The 17,336-nt window shown below is 38.5% G+C and overlaps 1 protein-coding gene across 2 annotated transcripts in view; it reads left to right on the top strand.

Annotated features, from left to right (window-relative positions):
* Positions 1 to 17,336, top strand: part of LOC139700033 (uncharacterized) — an 84,517-nt gene that overhangs the window by 65,215 nt on the left and 1,966 nt on the right. For both annotated transcript variants that reach the window (XM_071598483.1, XM_071598492.1), the window contains exons 3-8: positions 2,378 to 2,491; positions 6,487 to 6,901; positions 9,049 to 9,287; positions 13,768 to 14,076; positions 14,556 to 14,849; positions 16,929 to 17,120. In XM_071598483.1, coding sequence (XP_071454584.1) covers positions 2,378 to 2,491; positions 6,487 to 6,901; positions 9,049 to 9,287; positions 13,768 to 14,076; positions 14,556 to 14,849; positions 16,929 to 17,120 — 1,563 coding nt within the window. The remainder of the gene's footprint in view (positions 1 to 2,377; positions 2,492 to 6,486; positions 6,902 to 9,048; positions 9,288 to 13,767; positions 14,077 to 14,555; positions 14,850 to 16,928; positions 17,121 to 17,336) is intronic.

Raw genomic sequence — 17,336 nt, 5'->3', positions numbered from 1 at the left:
GGTTTTCACATGAGTGATCGTTATATGCAATAGACTGTCCCTATGTGTCTTGAGAAGGAAGTCATCATGGGCGGGAATGATGCCTGACTAAATCCGCCTGGTGACGACTGATCGTATCCTACCGTAGCCTTTAAGTGGAGAGCTGTGAACTATTTGAAGATAGACGTTATCTACGACGCTCAGGTGATAAACCAAACCGGTCACACGACATACATCAAAGAAGAAAGAAAGTCCCCACACCCAGAGAATACTAGGAAGATAGATACACTTACAGGGCGGGAAGTTCTCCTTCATTTATGGGCACCCTACCAATTTAAGAAGGACACCAAATTTTTCTTTGCGTCTAAGGCAGTGATTGACCCACGTTTATCTCGGGTACCTGATTCTGCTCGACAGCAAGACTTGAGTGGTTTCAGTATATTGATTCGAGAAACAAGCTATTCCGCGACATTACTCTGGTGGCTATATTAGCAGAGACACTAGTTACTAATGCTCATTTAAAATTTGGATCGGACATTCATTTTTTATCACCCAGAATGAAAATCTCCCTCCCCAGACTACGGGAGAGAGGGAGATCCCCGTCTTAAGAATTCCCCCTCCCTCCAAATTCTCTGGACGTGAACTTATCGGCAGACAATTAATTACACAGTTCACCAGCAAAGAATGGGTGGGAGGAAGAGAAAGGGAGGCGAATGGGCATATTGGGCGCAAAGTAATCACCTGAGGTTTTGAACTGGGATGACACGTATTAATTTAGAGAGCGCTTTGCCAAAACTTTGTCATTAATTTTCAGTAAAATTATTACAATAAATTGAGAAATCGAACTAGAAATTTGCAGCTAATTCTGGACATTTTCACAGTACATCAACATTCACTTCCACCTTCAACTATGTTAAAGATAATAGAAAACGATTGTAAAAACCGAACTAAATACATAAAAAACAAACCTATATATTCGTTTCATATTATGCGTAGAATCAATTTTCTCAAATTCTCCTTAAAATATGATTCTCACCGTATTAACGTTAGGTAAGCTTAATTTTCGGTCATAAGGGTCATAATCTTATCCTTAAATTTCGGTCCTAATCAAAAGGGATGACGGAAACTGGAATCAATTATAATGTTTGTATTGATGTTAAATTATACCCATATTCACATTCGGAGAGTTGTCAGTGCAAATTGGAAACAGCGCCGGAAGAGAGATATGAGGGTAGGCTGAAAACTAATGCACACATTTCAATGTAACAATTTCAGAGTGTAAAAATCATTCGCCTTGACTGGGATTCGAACCCAGATCCCTCAATATCCGGTCGAGTGCTTTAGCCACTCAAGCTACCGAGGCGTCCTCTTAAACTCTGAAATTTTGGGGCTTTTAAAGGAACAAGATGTTGTGACGAAATACCGTACATACAATGTCACCGGCATTCGTAGTCGTGCGCGAGGCGCCACAGTCCACGAGGTTAAAGCCAACTTTAAACACTTATGGTGTTTTCACTTTGACACTCTGAAATTGTTGCATTGAAATGCACATTAGCGGATGACTCCGTTAAAAGTTACTGTTGCGGCATCTCCCGCAGTTTCTTTGGAATTTGTGGAGACGGGTTCTATTGCTATATCAACGCGAGTTAATAGCGTGACTTAAAAAGTGACTCCAGCTGGGATTCATTGTCGTTTAAAGGTTGTTTATGGTGACGATGCTGTTGATAGGTCTACTGTAAATCGATGGGTAATAACATTTCGTGGTTGCGAGCCTGGAAAAGCCATAATTGTTGATAAAACACGCAGCGGAAGTCCGATCACTGCCACAGACGATGAACATCACAAACTCGTCGAAGATTTCATTCAAAACGACCGGCGAATCACACAAAAGCGTATCGCAAACCAAAGCGGTCGAGTTTGTCGTTTTAAAGGCAGCCTGACCCCAATAATCTTGCAACATGACAACGCTCGTTTGCCTAGCGCGCAACTGGAGAGGCTCTGCCAAACCTGAAACTATTAATTTTTAGAGGGGGAGTATCGAAAAAAATTCCTGCGATGTTTCTATGCTATCCAACGCAGGCTAACGGTTTTAACGAATTCGGAAAGGTGTAGTTAAAAAATATTGCAATCGCTTTGATCCTTCAATGCATTTTCGCAAGATTGCATAGGTTATCATTATTTCAATAATTAATAAAATACTGCCGAAGTAACGGAGAGTTAGATGCTTTAGTTCAAATACTTAAAGATTATACCAATTCGCTTTTAACTTCATTGGGCGTGGAAAATGACGTGAAGGTGATGTGAAAAATGTGTATACGAGTATGTACCGGAAGGAGAAAAAGCATTAACGAAAAATTCTCATTCGTTGTTTCGCAGTATATTGTTTTTTCCTTTACAGCCCTATACGAGCCGGATTTGTCAATTCACCGGGGAATGAAACCCAGCCAAGACAGCGTTGACTTTCGTCGGGAAATTGCGGAACAGCTTGCCAGAATTTCAAAGGAACTTATAGGTACGTATGCAATGATTGAAATAGCGTTTAATCTGAACTCATTCTGAATATATCAGTGGAGAGGTTTATACATGTAAAAGTATTTAACACAGTATAAACACTAAAGTTTATTGAATTAGAAGCAGGGTAGAGCCCACCTCGTACTAACCCCTATACGGTGTGCAATGTATACATTAGCAGGGAATGGATTTACCGCCGTTGTTTTCCCAGGAAGATCTGGTACTTGAAAATTCGCACAGCTGTCCAGTACATAAGAAGTTCAAAGTCATCGGAAAGAAAACTAGGGCCCTCTTGGTCAGTAGCCAAGCACACTAACACGCCGCTAATCCATTGCGGACTTTTGGACTACATTTAGATTTCAATCATAAACACAGTAATCAACCCGAAGGTCGGTTTGGTAGGTGATGGTAGAGTTCACCGAGTACTAAGCCCGACGGTGTGTGAAATTTACATATGTCTGGGTAGGGGGGCCAGTTCCTTTCCCTGCACATTTAGATTTATTGGGTTAATTTCAAAATATCCTTTAGTATTCATGCAAAAATCAAGTATTAAATGTAGAGTCAATTTTAATGCAAGGTAGCTCTTCTGGATATTCTCTAAAAGCTACACGTCTTTGTTGTTTTCTCATATACGACTTTCTAATTACAATAAATGGTGTTATAATATTTACATTTTCTTGCATATAGCACACATGTAATTAAGGAAGTTTTCCACTGTATTAATGACTGTTGCAAACAGCCCATGCACTATTGAGCACTCTGGGTGGCCACTTATTTCCAATAATGCACGATGGACAAGCAGCTCTTCCCCGATTTCTCTTAGCTTCTACCTGCAAAGCTGCCACAGTCCGTGAGTGCGATCATAATTACGAATAAGTCATTAGATAGTTCGTAATTCATTTTGCTGCAAACGCGCTACAACATTTTTTTAAACTCGCCGGACACTTAAATTTCGTAATTTTGAATTTGAAATAAAAACCGAACTCAACAGGAAATGCTGGTGATGGAGAAGAATCCAGGACACCGATGTACGAGGGTCATCCGGAAAGTAGTACCCGTTCGTGCCGCATGAAGTGCTGACGACGCGAGTAGCCGCTGGACGAGGTCAGATAGCTTCAGTGGCTTGTCTGCCTTCTCTGAGCCAAGTTGCGTGACGCTAGCATTGCCTGTGTTGTTTCTGTGATTGTTTACAATGTTTAAAAAAATTGAGAACGCCGCCAGTTGTGAAGTGAGGGCAGTGATTAAATTCCTCAATGCAAGAAACGTTCGCCCATGTGATATTCATCGCCAATTAAAGGAGGTGTATGGAGACAATGTAATGGACGAGTCGTCTGTTCGGCGGTGGTGTCGCAACTTCAACATGGGGAGGGGGAACACACACGACGATGAGCGTTCGGAGAGACCGTCTGTCATTACAGACCAACTGGTGAGCTCAGTTGACGAATTCGTGAGGAACGATCGACGCGTCACAATTGATGACATCTGTGAGCATTTTCCCAATGTTTCTCAAACAATTGTTCATGAAATTGTTAAACACCATCTGCATTATGCAAAAATTTGTGCAAGATGGGTCCCTCGCGTATCTCAATGAGCTGGCGGCGAAGGACTATGCAGCAGGAATACAGAAACTTGTCACACGTTATGACAAATGCCTTAATTTGCTTGGAGATTATGTTGAGAAGTAGTTTAAAGTATCCTCTTTCAAATAAAATTTTTTATGTTTGTTAATATTTACTTTTGTGTCTTTATTTCACGAACGGGTACTACTTTCCGGATGACCCTCGTATGTTTGTGCGGCCTTGGGACGCGAGCGTAACTGATTACCATCTATGTCGAGAAAATCTTTTAAGTATATTACTTGCCTTAATTCCATTCCAAAATACGAAAACCCAAAAAATCAGTTGGCCATCGAAATTGATGATATTCATAGTTTACAGCTAGGTCAAAGTTTACAGTGTAATTACTTGAATTACACTGTAAACTTTTACAAGTAATTCAAAGTTTACAGTGTAGTTCTCGATAGTGCTTTACCGGACAATTCGTTGAAAATTAGACATGACCACGGAGACATTTCCGTTGAATTTAACACGAAATAATACGATTATATGGCGCATAGCAGACTTGTCAATTTGTACAGAAGGGACACTAGCACAGAATATTCATGATTTTACGAAATTTTCCCTGCAGTTTGATGAATCAATATAAGTTGGCAACTGTTTTAGATGATTGCACTTGTTCGAATTCTCGATGAGAAAGTGTTGAAAGAGCTTGATTTCACTCTGCAAAGATATTCAGAAATAAGTATCTTGGGAAGTTGCCTTGGAAGAGATCGAGGAATTCGTTGAAACAAACAACATTTCATGGATAAATTGCGTTAGAATATGCACCAATGGTACGGCTGCAATGGCAGGAAGGGTCAGAGACTTGTGTCCTAAGTTCAGTCTGAAAGCGCTGTTGTTTAAATATTACACGGTTTTATTCTTAGAGAAGCTTAATCACGTTATAGAAATGGTTATTGTGGTCTACTATTGACCAATTCAATGGCGCTTATTTCAATTCTATATGATTAAATGGGTTCCGAGGGATGACCTCCTTAGCTGACCTATTTTAACTCGAAATGAACTTGATCGAAAAATGCAAGGACCGCTTGAGAATACATGGAGTTGCACTTTTTTTTACAAAATTGATGGGTTCAAAAAATAAATTCAACTGTAGGAAGATGTGGTGGGAAATGGTTTCCTTGTCATTTTAAGCCGGTGCTGTCTTTTGAATTCTTAAAATGAAAAACAAGAACTTACGAATAACACAAATTTCAGGCGTAAAATGGTGGAAATCCTTCATGATGAGAGAAGACATATGGCTTTTCCTCGTAAAATTTGAGCATATTATGTAGTGGATCAACACATGATTTCTTTCAATTGACGGATAAAAAGAAATTGAATAGGGTTCGAAATCCATTATCTTCTTCATCAGATCACATGCCGTTCCATTTATCAGTGATAGAAAATGATTAGACTGAAAAAGTGACAGTTCCTTTTGAGTTGAGCCTGAGGAAGTTAGAATATCCAAATTCTGGGCAACTTCAAAAAAGGAATTTCCATCAAACGGCGAAAAAGCAATAAACATTCATATAATTTACCATTTGCAACAATGCATGTTTGTGCAACGGATCTCTTCTGTGCCCATCGTCATGAATTCAAAGATAATATCTTTGAAAAGTAATCATCGTGAATTACGTGTAGCTCATTCGACCATAAAATCAGGAATAAAACAGTTGTGTTCACAGAAACACGCTCAAGTATCTCGCTAAAATGGAAAGGCCAGTGGCAATGGAATATTATCGATAGTTATACTCCTTTCAATACTGAACCCATTTTTATGCTATTAAATTATTATTATTAGCACATTTACGCACGTTAATTCTCTTTTGTGTGATTAATTTTAATATTGTATTTTCTAAGCATAATTTCATAAAATAAGTTCACTCAGTCATATCTGACAATTTATTCATAGATATAGTATAAAAACTGTGTAAAATTCTCTAAAACTCACTGCGGGTGCATGTTCTTCCTTAAAGATGGCCCCTGTTGCTACGCGTTCATGTATTTGCTTAAGGATGCCATTATGGCATCCTACGTGAAATGGCATGATTCCTTGAAAGTCGCCGATGTCATATCTGGATGCTATCTGAGTGTAGGGCTGACGATGCCTTGACATATAGCATCGCTGAAATAGCATCGTAAGATTTGATTTCTGACGAAGAAAAAGCAATTGCAGCTGACCCCATAAGAGGAAGTCGGCAACGCAGTTTTTTTAAACTCTAGTTTTATCATTCGATGGCTATGATGTATGTAACACGAATGACATAAACACTCATGTATTTCACTTAAGAAAAAGTTTTCTAAGTATTGGTTAAAGACCTCCTGGACCAATGCTGCTCATGCGATGTGCACGTATACCATGTACTATGTACCAGTACTGCTTCTGTGTTCGCAGCTCCAGAGAGGGAAGGATTGGGCGACATCGTCCTTCGACTGAGCCGCATTGTGTCTCGTCTCGACCCGAGATATGAGCTGAGCGACGAGGAGGCGATACCTAAGGAGCCGAGGAATTCGTCATTGGCCGGAGATGCGCGAGGGACGGTGGGGGCCCTGGGGCCCGGATGGGGCGGCGACGGCAGGGAGCTGGTGTGTGGTGAGCACTACCTCGGTGAGCGGCACGGCTACCCGTTCTTCGAGACGGGGTTCGTGGCGAAGGGCGGCTGTGCCGGAGAGCGACCCCTGCACCTGGTTGTCACCATCCTACTGGTGCTTGGGGAGGATGGGGAGAGGGACGAGAGGAGATTGGAGACCATCCTGAACGGCGTCAAAAGCTATAATTCGGAGATGAAAGTGCTGGTCGCAGCTCCAAAGTAAGTTATCTCCCCACGGGAACGTTTTTCGAGTTAAAAAATTTGCAGGGGCACTGCCGAAAATTCATTCATCACAGGTTAAATAGTCCATGTCCAATTATTGAACTGCAGGTATTCATCCCACTCGCAGCATGCGTTGATTCTCTGGATGTAATTTTCTGTCTTAACAGTTTGACACAACATAAACAAATGAAAAAATCGCTTTATGTGACTAGAAAATGAAGCGAATATTCATATAATAAAATTCCGGACTCCCGGTCCCGGTCAAGGCAAATGATTTTTACATCTGGAAATTGTTGCATTATAATGCGCATTTAGCAGATTCCTCTGTTAGAATTAAAGTTGTGGCATCTCCTGCTGTTTCTTAGAATATTCAAAATGCCATCGGGTTTGGAATAAATTACGTGACCATTATCCTTGGTATTCAGTAGAGGATTGGAGAATGGAAGTGAACTTTTCCTGCCAACACCTGGAAAATTGGCACAACTCAAAACCCATTCATAGGAACTGATTTAGTGTCCAAATAGTGGGTTTTCATCCATTCATTTGGGCACTGATTCACACTCGTGTGGGTTTTTCCAAGCTTTTGCGATATCATCTGTTGCATTATTGCTTGTCTTTGTATTTTTTTCAATCAAAAATTAAAAATGAAGAAAATAATTCAACAAATAATTAAATATTACAATAGAAAAATGTTTATGAATGAGTTACAGTAATGTTCCTGGTGTCCAACAATTATCCTAAGTAGAAAGTGCAGCTATTTTATCCTTCTGAGGCAAATGCTTTAAAGGAACCAACCAGCATTATTATAATAAGGTCTGTTTTTCTTCAAAACTGTCACTTAAATCATTGGAAAAGACTCCATTTGGCCTGTAAACTACATTACACCAACAGGTTGTGAATGATTGAAATTGCAGAGTGATTTCGGCGGAGTGCTCCTCTTTTGTTTAAGTGAAAGCAATATTCAAAATGATCAGGAAGGGGAGTGTGAAAGTGAAATGTTGAGCTTTAACGGGAGTAAAAAGGAAAGAGTACCAAGAAAAGCTTAATAAATATCTCTATGTGGATAGTGGAATTCAAGAGATCAGTGTGAGAATATGGAGAATTTTCTGAGATAGGAGAAAGTTGAAGCACTATAGAAGGAGATAAGAGAATTGTCAGTAAGGGAAAACTGTACCCACTATAAGAGATTAGATAGAGAAATTGATTATAGAGCCAGAAGAGATTCACAGAGGGTGGAAAGAATACACAGAAGAGCTATATGGTAAATATATTAGGTCAGTCAGTTCACAAATATAAAGGAAATGTAACATACATGTAGACAAGGGTCAATGAATTCTAGATAAAAAAATAAAAAAACGTGTAAGATGAAGTAAGTCAAACCAGGTTATAGTAATACATAATATCCCATCAATCATTGAAAAGTATAGGAACAAATCAAAAAAGGGATTGTATGCCCTCTACTGCAGTACATACACACGAAGAAAGAATTTGATCAGAGTTTACATAATTTTCATTGCATATATTTAAAGATTTTTTACTGTTGTATCTTTTGATATAGATTTTCTCAAAGGTATTGTAAAGTTATGTGGTTGGCACTTTTTAAGATGCAATGTGTTTTCTACTTGCCTGAACTAAATGAAGTTGCTCATTTCTGCAGCCTTTTTGATAACCATCTTTTAAGAAGACACTTGTTTTTATTGTCTTTTGAAAAAACATTCAAGCTCAGCTATCATCATTCAGAGACCTTTAATGTTGTTTCAACTTCAAATCTAGTAGTGTTGAGTTACGGAATATGAATGTCAGTTCAAATGAGTAGATTAGAAATTAAGAAATGACAATGGCTAAAAAAAGGAAAGCTTATGAGAAGAAAGGAAGAGGGAATGAGACCAAATGGGTTTCTACATGAACATTTCAATGGGAAACAAAATTCTATGAATAGATTTGGTGAACAGAAACAAAAGTACCTAATACCACATAGTCATGGCAAGTGAAACTGTAGTGTCTTTCCATTGTGTCCTAAACTGCATTATTGTCTTAAAAAGTTTTACAAGCATCAGACAGCCAGTTTCTAATCATTTTTTCAATACGAGTAAATCATATATGTAATATAATTTCACTAGTGCTGAACATTTTCATTGCTGCAGGGTGACGGAAAACATGAACACCTTGGTTAAGAATACTGGAAATGGAGTTCTCTACAAATATGGAAAAGCCTCACCTGGAGAAGCATGGAATATGCTGGCTAGGCATGCCGCTACCCCATTCGTACTGTTTGCTCGTGGCATGACACACTTTCATCCAACCCATTCACGATTGCGACGACAGATACGCGTTATGTCCGGAGCTGTAGTTGTAGCTGGAGGAGCTGCAAGAAATGAAGAAGGTACCTGCAATCAATTTAATTTAGATTAAACTACTTTTAAATTATAATTGTTTTACATGATTCTACATTTGCATGGCATGTGTAACTCAGTTAAAGTTGATTAATGACTTTCTGTTAATACATAATTTTGAATTCCTGTGAAGAAAATGTACTTTCAATTGGCTTAGGTAAGTACATGAGTGTTTTGTGGTGAAAGTAATTTACTTCAACATTATTTGGGTTAAATGCTGAATTTTCAATGTGCTGCACTTCCTAATAATTCAATCAAATGCTCTCATACATATAGTGATAAATGCTCTATTCTTCATCAAAATTAATAATTATAAAGCTATCATACACAAATTGAAATTATGCTAGTTTAAATATTTCCAAATTTGGAGGTGATGAACAAGATGTGTTAAAATATTTTGTTATGATACGACTGAAAATTGACAGGAAACTGTCAGTGCTCCAGAATTCCATTGATAGCCATAAAATATGAGAATGTAATTTCTGCATTCAAAACGTTACAGCAGTGTTATTTTTGCTAATAAAACATAATGAACCAATTTTTATTGTCTATCTTGGAAACATTGCTCAGGAAATGTGAGAATAGTGTTGAAGAAAAACCACATTGTTTCCTCATACTTTCAAACACTCACACATACCCAGCAAACTCAAAACTTTGGAACCCTCGGGAATATCCCTCAACGCCACTCTGGGCTAGGTAAACATACGCTGTAGAAACCTTCCCCCAGATCTAAAACGGTTACTTCAATAATTAACCCCTTTAACACCAAAGCCCCTACAATACTCTTAGGAGATTTCAATAGCAAAAACATAATGTGGGTCTGTAGAAACACCAGTGACCTAGGAAGAATTCTGCTAAAATTTACGCAAGAACAAGACATCAATACACAAGTTCCCATGGAATTGACACATATATCAGAGTTCATAAACACAGATATATCAGTGACATGACTATCCCTACCACATTCCTGCCAAAGCCATTCAACACTATTCTTCCGACCACCTTCCCGCCCAGTCCTCTGCGCTGAAACTACTCCTCATATATCCCTTCTGCTACCTCCTGAATGCCACATCTGGGAGAAATTTAGGAAAAATCTAACATCCCTACTTCCTCTCTTACTCCCTGACATCTACCCCACTTCCACTTGAATTGGAGAAAATTTATCTACCCTAAATACCCTTTTATCCAATTCCCTTCAAGCTTCCCTTAAACTCGCTCCAACTATTCCTCTTTTATCTGCAGCCCTTCCTCCTCACATAAAAACACTTGTGAAAGACAATTCCAAAATTATTTTTAAGAACACGATACACACACCTTAAATCACAATTCAACACACTAAACAATGCTGCCAAACATGAATTACATAAAAACAGAGCAAAAACATGGAATACTAAACTAGCCTCCTTATCAAGAACTGGAAAATAGCAAGGAATATAAGAAACCCAACCAAAACTTCCCCCCCACTAATTGTCAGTAACATAACACTTAACACTGACACAGAAAGAAGGAAGGCCTTGCTACAAAAATAAGACACACGTGCATAAAACACCATCAAAATAGTTCTAATAAACCTGAAGATATCATTGTGGTATCGCTCCTGTATTCTCCAACCCCCAAACATGTAACCTTTACTACCCATGGAGTTTCCACAATCCTTTCCAAACTACCCAATAAATGCTCCTCTGACCCAGATTACATCCCTACCAAGGCACTTAAATTTCTTCCCCCCCTCATGTTACCCTGATTACAGACATATTTAATACCTGCCTTGCATCATCTTACTTCCCTTCATCCTGGAAATCATCTGACGTTATAATGTTACCCAAACCCAGCAAAACTCTCACTGAAATCAATTCATACTACCAACTTCAATAACCTCTACTCTAGGCAAGATACGTGAAAGAGTAATCCTTGCCTGTCTAAAATCTCCCCCTTTTCCCCTCTTCTCCAGTAAACAATTCGACTCGACTGAAATGACCTGGACTGTTCATCAAATTAACAGATTCACTGAATTAGTTACTGCCAGTTTCAATAATAAATTAGTCATGTCAACTGTCCTTCAGGACTTTAGCCAGGCTTTTTCCCGAGTCTGGCATGAGGGACAGCTATTAAAGTGCTGGCTGAAAAATATCCCCATGTATCTTATCAACATTATTCAATCCCTACTTCAAATGGATCCTTTTCCATTTCCCACAACACCTTTCACTCCTCCTCAACCCTTTAACCAGTGTTCCGCAAGGCACTGTCCTCAGATCCCTCCTATTTAACATACGGGTATTTATCGATGACATCCCCAAAACCAACCCAATCCACCCCTTTCTATAAGCTGATGATGCAGCCATTGCCACGCAAAGCTGGTGCCCCAGCAAAACCGACGAAGCTCTGCAGGCCCATCTTTATCTTTTTGAAGCCTGGCTTTCAGAGTGCAGGTTATGGGTCAATACTGAAAAATGTACCAAAATCTGTTTTTCTAACACCCGATCCAAATTCACCCACACCTACCTCACCCTAAACCAAAAAACCCTTCGCCAAAAAAATTTGGTTACCTTCCTTGGAGTCATTCTGGACGAAAAACTCTCCTCAAAAGCACATATTGATTTCAAACTTGCTGAAATATATAAATCTACATTTGCTCTCCAACCACTGTTAACCCATTCTTCCTTGACTTCTCTAAACTCCAAACTGGACATCTTCCACTACATTCTGCTTCCACAACTCCTGTATGTCTCACCCATTTGGTCTACTATTCCTCCATCCTCCGTGAAATGCATCCAAATCTGGCAGAACAAAATCTTCAGATGCATTGGGGGTGCCCCCAGGTATATCCCGAACAGAAATAAATATACAAAAAGAATTGGAGATACCATCAATAGACTCAATTATCACCAAATTCTTATTCAACTATGCTAACTAAATAAAAACCTCCAAAAACCCTCTCATAGCCTCCCTCTGGTCCACCTCACACCCAAAAGGCTAACGTCAATATCTCCACCAAAGTCTACCTCAACCCTTCTAATCCTGCAAGATTAAAAAGTGCATCAAAGTTCCCTCCGCCAAAACCCTTTACCTGGCACTGAATCTTCCTCCTGCTTCATCCCCAAAAAATCCCAGCAAGAATATAGCACCTAAATATACTCCAGCTGGCTTTGGCACAGGATCCCCTAACCTTCTTTACCTACTTCCCCCATTCCCTGATTAATAACTTCTCCAATCTTGGCAATATCCCATCCAATAACCAAGGAATCTTACTGTCAACCTCCACACTATTTTTGCTGTACCTTTCCCTTTATAGAGCAAAAAAAATCCATTAAATAATAACTAGCAAAAAAATGCTCCTTTACTTAAGCCCCCTCCCAAAAGTTCATCACCAAACTTACAAAAAAAACACATTCCGGCAGTTAATTTTCACACCTCCCCAACAGTCTTGCTGCAAAAGGAACTACATATGTTTCAAGGGAAGATAACAGGATTACTCTCAAGGACTCGGACTTGAAGGGAGCTTGAAACGACATATGCAACCAGGTTGACGACTAAGCATGAGGGTTGCGTGTCGTCAATGATAAGAGTGCATTGTGAAATTATGTGTGCCCCCTCCAGCAGGGAGAGCTCGCTTTGTTGCTCTCGAGGAAGGAGGCATTGGAACATCCAGACGCCCTGGACATACTCTAAAAGAAGCACCCTAGGCTGGAGCGAAGAGGGGCAATTTGCCATTCCCCTTGGCCACCATTGGTGGTGGCAATCTTGCCCATGATGTTAGTGGGCCATCTCCACAGCTGTCGGGATGGGAAGTCAGGCCAGAACAAATTATTGTTATACCAAAAATTGCCCCCCAGATGTTTACTGAATAACCTCCTCCATTAAAGCAAAATTTAAGGTGGCAGCCTTTGCCCAAAGTCTCTGATTACCGGCAAAACATATGGGTGTATCCATCTCACACCTCGACAGTGGTTCTTTGCAGTATACTCGCAGCAATCTTCATTTCATGCAAAAGCATGAAGGGCTGAAGATGTATCATGTAACCGACATTCAAGCCAAAAGGGTTAATACTAATACTGCTGAATTTGTCCTTAACTCCGACCAAGGGTTAAAGATAGTACTAAAAATGTCCTTTGAGTTATGACTATTGGTGTCAACATTTGAATATGAAGACATTTTTCCTTAAAAAAATGTTAAAAAGTATTATCAGCAACCTTTCAGTTAACCATAACTGGGTGTATTTACATAGTAAAAAAAATGTTTTCATGAGTTGTAAGAAATTCATTTTAACAGGATGAGAAATGGCTGTGTAAAGAGGTGGAGTTTCATTTAGACTGCAGCATTATAACCAGACAACCTGCAGCACCTCAAGGAAAACAATTTGCACTTTTATCTTGCTTTAGTGTGTGTGTTTTACCTTGTGTCTATCCTCTTGATATTTAGTGCTATATAAATAGTTTGGAGTTCTAATCAATTCCTCTCTTCTCATTTAAGGAAAGTGGAACATGGGATGTTTGCAGTCACAAATGAAGGGATATTCACTGCGATACACCCGAGGTTATCATATATCAGCCCGAGACTGTATGATTTGTGATCACCTAGAAGGACCTTTTGTAGCGAGGACATCTTTGCTTCATACTCATCCATTCTCTCATGTGGACTCAAAAAGTGATATTAGTATTTCATTCTTGGAGGCAGTCACTTTTGCTGATTGGTTTCTAAGATTGAAACAAGCAGGTTTCCTCACATTGGGGTGTCCAGACGTCATGTACTACGTTTTAGGTGGTACTGGAATGAACAGGGGTGAGCTATTCTTAATTAAACTTAACTATCCTAAGCTCTAAGAAAAAGAACAAATTTCTCTAAGTTCACCAGCACAAAATTCAATTAACTGAAGTAAGCACCTCTGAAGTCTTTTCAAATAGGTCACTATTTAAGGATGAGTTTTTGATAATGCTAATCCTGAGTTTCATTCCATCCTTCCTCTTCTTAATTCCTTCTATACCATGACCGCAACTGCTATCTCATATGGTGAAAAGAGTTTCAAAAGGTTAACAACTCATGCTTTTAATTTATAATAACATCATGGCATAGCTTGTGCTACCTTCAAAATCTATGATTGGGTACATGAAATATTGGTGCAAAATCTTCCTTACCATAATTGGATTTCTCATAGCAAATTTCACTGAGTTTGAAGGATTGACTTCAGAACAATTTATTAGGATATTAGTAAGATTGTTTTTTTAGTTCCATAAACTTCACATTTTCCAATCTATTTTTAGGTCCAATAAACTATCAAGCTACTTGGCTGTGGCTAGCAGTTCAATGGCAGTTAACGGCCATAATTAATCCTCCTTTTTCAAATCCACTTGAAACAAATTCACCCAAGTCCATAAACTTCTCCTGTGGTGAAGTGGGACTGTCATGCAAAGTTTCTAAGCTGGCCAAAAAAGGTTACTTGGTGCCACCCTGCTGTGCCAGGCAAGTGGTGGCAGCCCTTCGTGCATTTGACCAATTTTCAAGCAGTGGGGGCGGTGGTGATCCAGTCATTCAAGGACCAGACTCTTACACAAATGGTAGGTGAGGGAGGGAACTCAAATGCTTAAAAAAGATACTGTATACTTTATATATCATAATGCTCATGCTGTAAATTAGTAAACTTAAGGTGAGCTGTTGTTATCAAGGAATAAGTATGCTAAGTTCTCCATTATAGTTAGAAAGCATAAATTGAGGTAGGCCAAACACTGCATTCATAGGTCTACCATCTGATTGCTACAAATGTATGCAGGCAGCCTGAATTTTCATTACTAAAGGTGTATCGCATGGAATTCAAGGATTTCTACATCTTATATGTAATGATTATGAAGGATCCTATAACTAATTGCCTTGATACCCAATACTTCCATTGCTATTTTGCATAAAAATTAGTATGTTTGGTGATGCTCATCATTTCAGTCATATCTCTCTTCCCACTGAGTGAATACATTTGTAATTCCAGGGAAGATTAATTATTTCATTCTTATTAATTTTTTAATTAACTGATAGGTTTTCCAGCATTTATTAATCAAATTATTCATGTATATGTTTTCTCTACATGCACGTACATAATGGTAGAACACTCATGAGTATGAATATAATGAATAATAGATAAACTACTTTAAACACAATCAAAAAAATAAATGCGACACTTACAGAAACTTCTAAAGTCATAGTGGCTGCACAACCACCATCTTCAGAAGGAAGACTAGGTAGGAGTGAAAGAAGGGGTAATGAAAGTGGGAGTGTGTGACAAGAGCAGTAAAAATGAATTGTGGATGGGAAGGGGAGTAGGGTCATGAGGGTAAAGGATATTATGGGTACTGAGATAAGAAGAAGGTCAAGGAAGGTTGTGGATGGGATGAAGTTGGGAAGGCAAGTAATTCAATGGAAACATGCAAAGTAAATGTGTGAGAGATGGGCATATAGATTAGGTAGGTGTAATGATTGAAGCTGGACCTATCTCCCTCTATGCCAGTGATAGGTGTGTAATATTGCTGGACTGAGAGCTCAAAAGATTGAAAGGGAATCCTGCATAGCTTTAGTGAGCTACCAGAGGATGCATTTGAAGGTTAATGTATCTAAAACAAAGTAATAGTCATGCTTCAGAAGGAAAATGAGAATAATAGCAGCCTTTGGTGTAAATGGTGCGGTTCTGGAACTATAAGTTGATTTTTATGGATTTGGAGAATACTTGTATTCATGTAAGATATTTGCTAAAGAGATTAATGGGTACAAATTCTGAAAAAAATATTTTTGGGGATTAGGAGTATATTCATCACCAAATGAATGTTTCTCTCAGGCAGCAAAAAAGGTAGTGTATTAAAGTGTACTCCTCACATTATTGTTTGGGATCACGGCTTGGGTAATAGAGAATAAGTATAAATATAAGCAAATGCAATGGATGCCCAGTACTTGAGGAGAAAATAGGAGAGATAAGGTGAAGAATGAGTGAGGCATGAAAGCATCTGGATTGTATGTGCTGATGATGGACAGGTATGAAATAATTGTGCTGCATTTGTTATGTTAAAAGCATTTATGAAAGTCAAACAACAAGACAAATGTTTTAGGGAAAAATAAACTACTTGAGGAGTATATCGATAACATTTTGGGTTAATATTGTCAAAGAGACTCTCCAAGCAATGTTATCAGACATCTCATAGAGTGTATGTATACCACAATGTATTGGAGGATTGTGGTGAGTTTAAATGAAAAAATACAAGGTCAGGGCAGTGCGAAAGAAATTAGTAAAATGGTAGAAAAGGGTGAAGGTTACTTAAAACAATTGAAAAATCAGACTTTTTGCCTTTGCCTAACCAGGAAGTGAACGACGTGAAGGGTATGTATGTCAGCACAAGGCATCAATGTTGTCATATTTAGAATCCAAATCCACTACAACTGGTATACCAACGTCATCTCATCCATCGGCCTAACTTGTATTTTGTAATCTGAATTATTTATATTATTCCACATTAGCATAGATATTTAAGTGGGCATTGAGTTATTCATTTTGACTTTATGGAAAAATACTATTTGTAAAAGGCTAGATCCTTAGAAGTTTGGTTAAATGAAATATTTTACAGTGAAAACATTTGTTGATATTTTACTTCCTTTCTTAGTGCTCAGGTATGAATTAGAGGCTGGATCCATTCTTGGTGCAGTAAAAATGGGTAGTTTCATACCATGGGATATTGATGGAGATGCAACTTTTGAATCAAAAGATTTTCCTTTATATGTAAGGGGGAAATCCTGGTTCAAAGAACGTGGTTTTTATTTATCTTCATTTGAAGATCCGGTTCCAATGCATAAGGGTGAGTATTTTGAGATATATTTATCTTTTAAAATTCATTTTTTTATTTTTGTTGTTTTTCCTTTAACTGCCATTAGACGTTTTTCATATAGTCAAATGTTTTAAGAAAAAATATTGATGTAATCCTTCAGCTTGGCCTTAATTTCTTCAAATTGAAATCCTAAGTTAATCTATCTTATCTAAATTTTATGACCAACCATTCATAATTATATTTACC

The sequence above is a fragment of the Hetaerina americana genome, unplaced genomic scaffold (assembly GCF_022747635.1).
Source record: "Hetaerina americana unplaced genomic scaffold, ioHetAmer1.1.p SCAF_1, whole genome shotgun sequence".
Taxonomy (NCBI): domain Eukaryota; kingdom Metazoa; phylum Arthropoda; class Insecta; order Odonata; family Calopterygidae; genus Hetaerina; species Hetaerina americana.
Note: the sequence above shows the minus strand (reverse complement) of the source record. Positions and strands in the feature narration are given on the sequence as shown.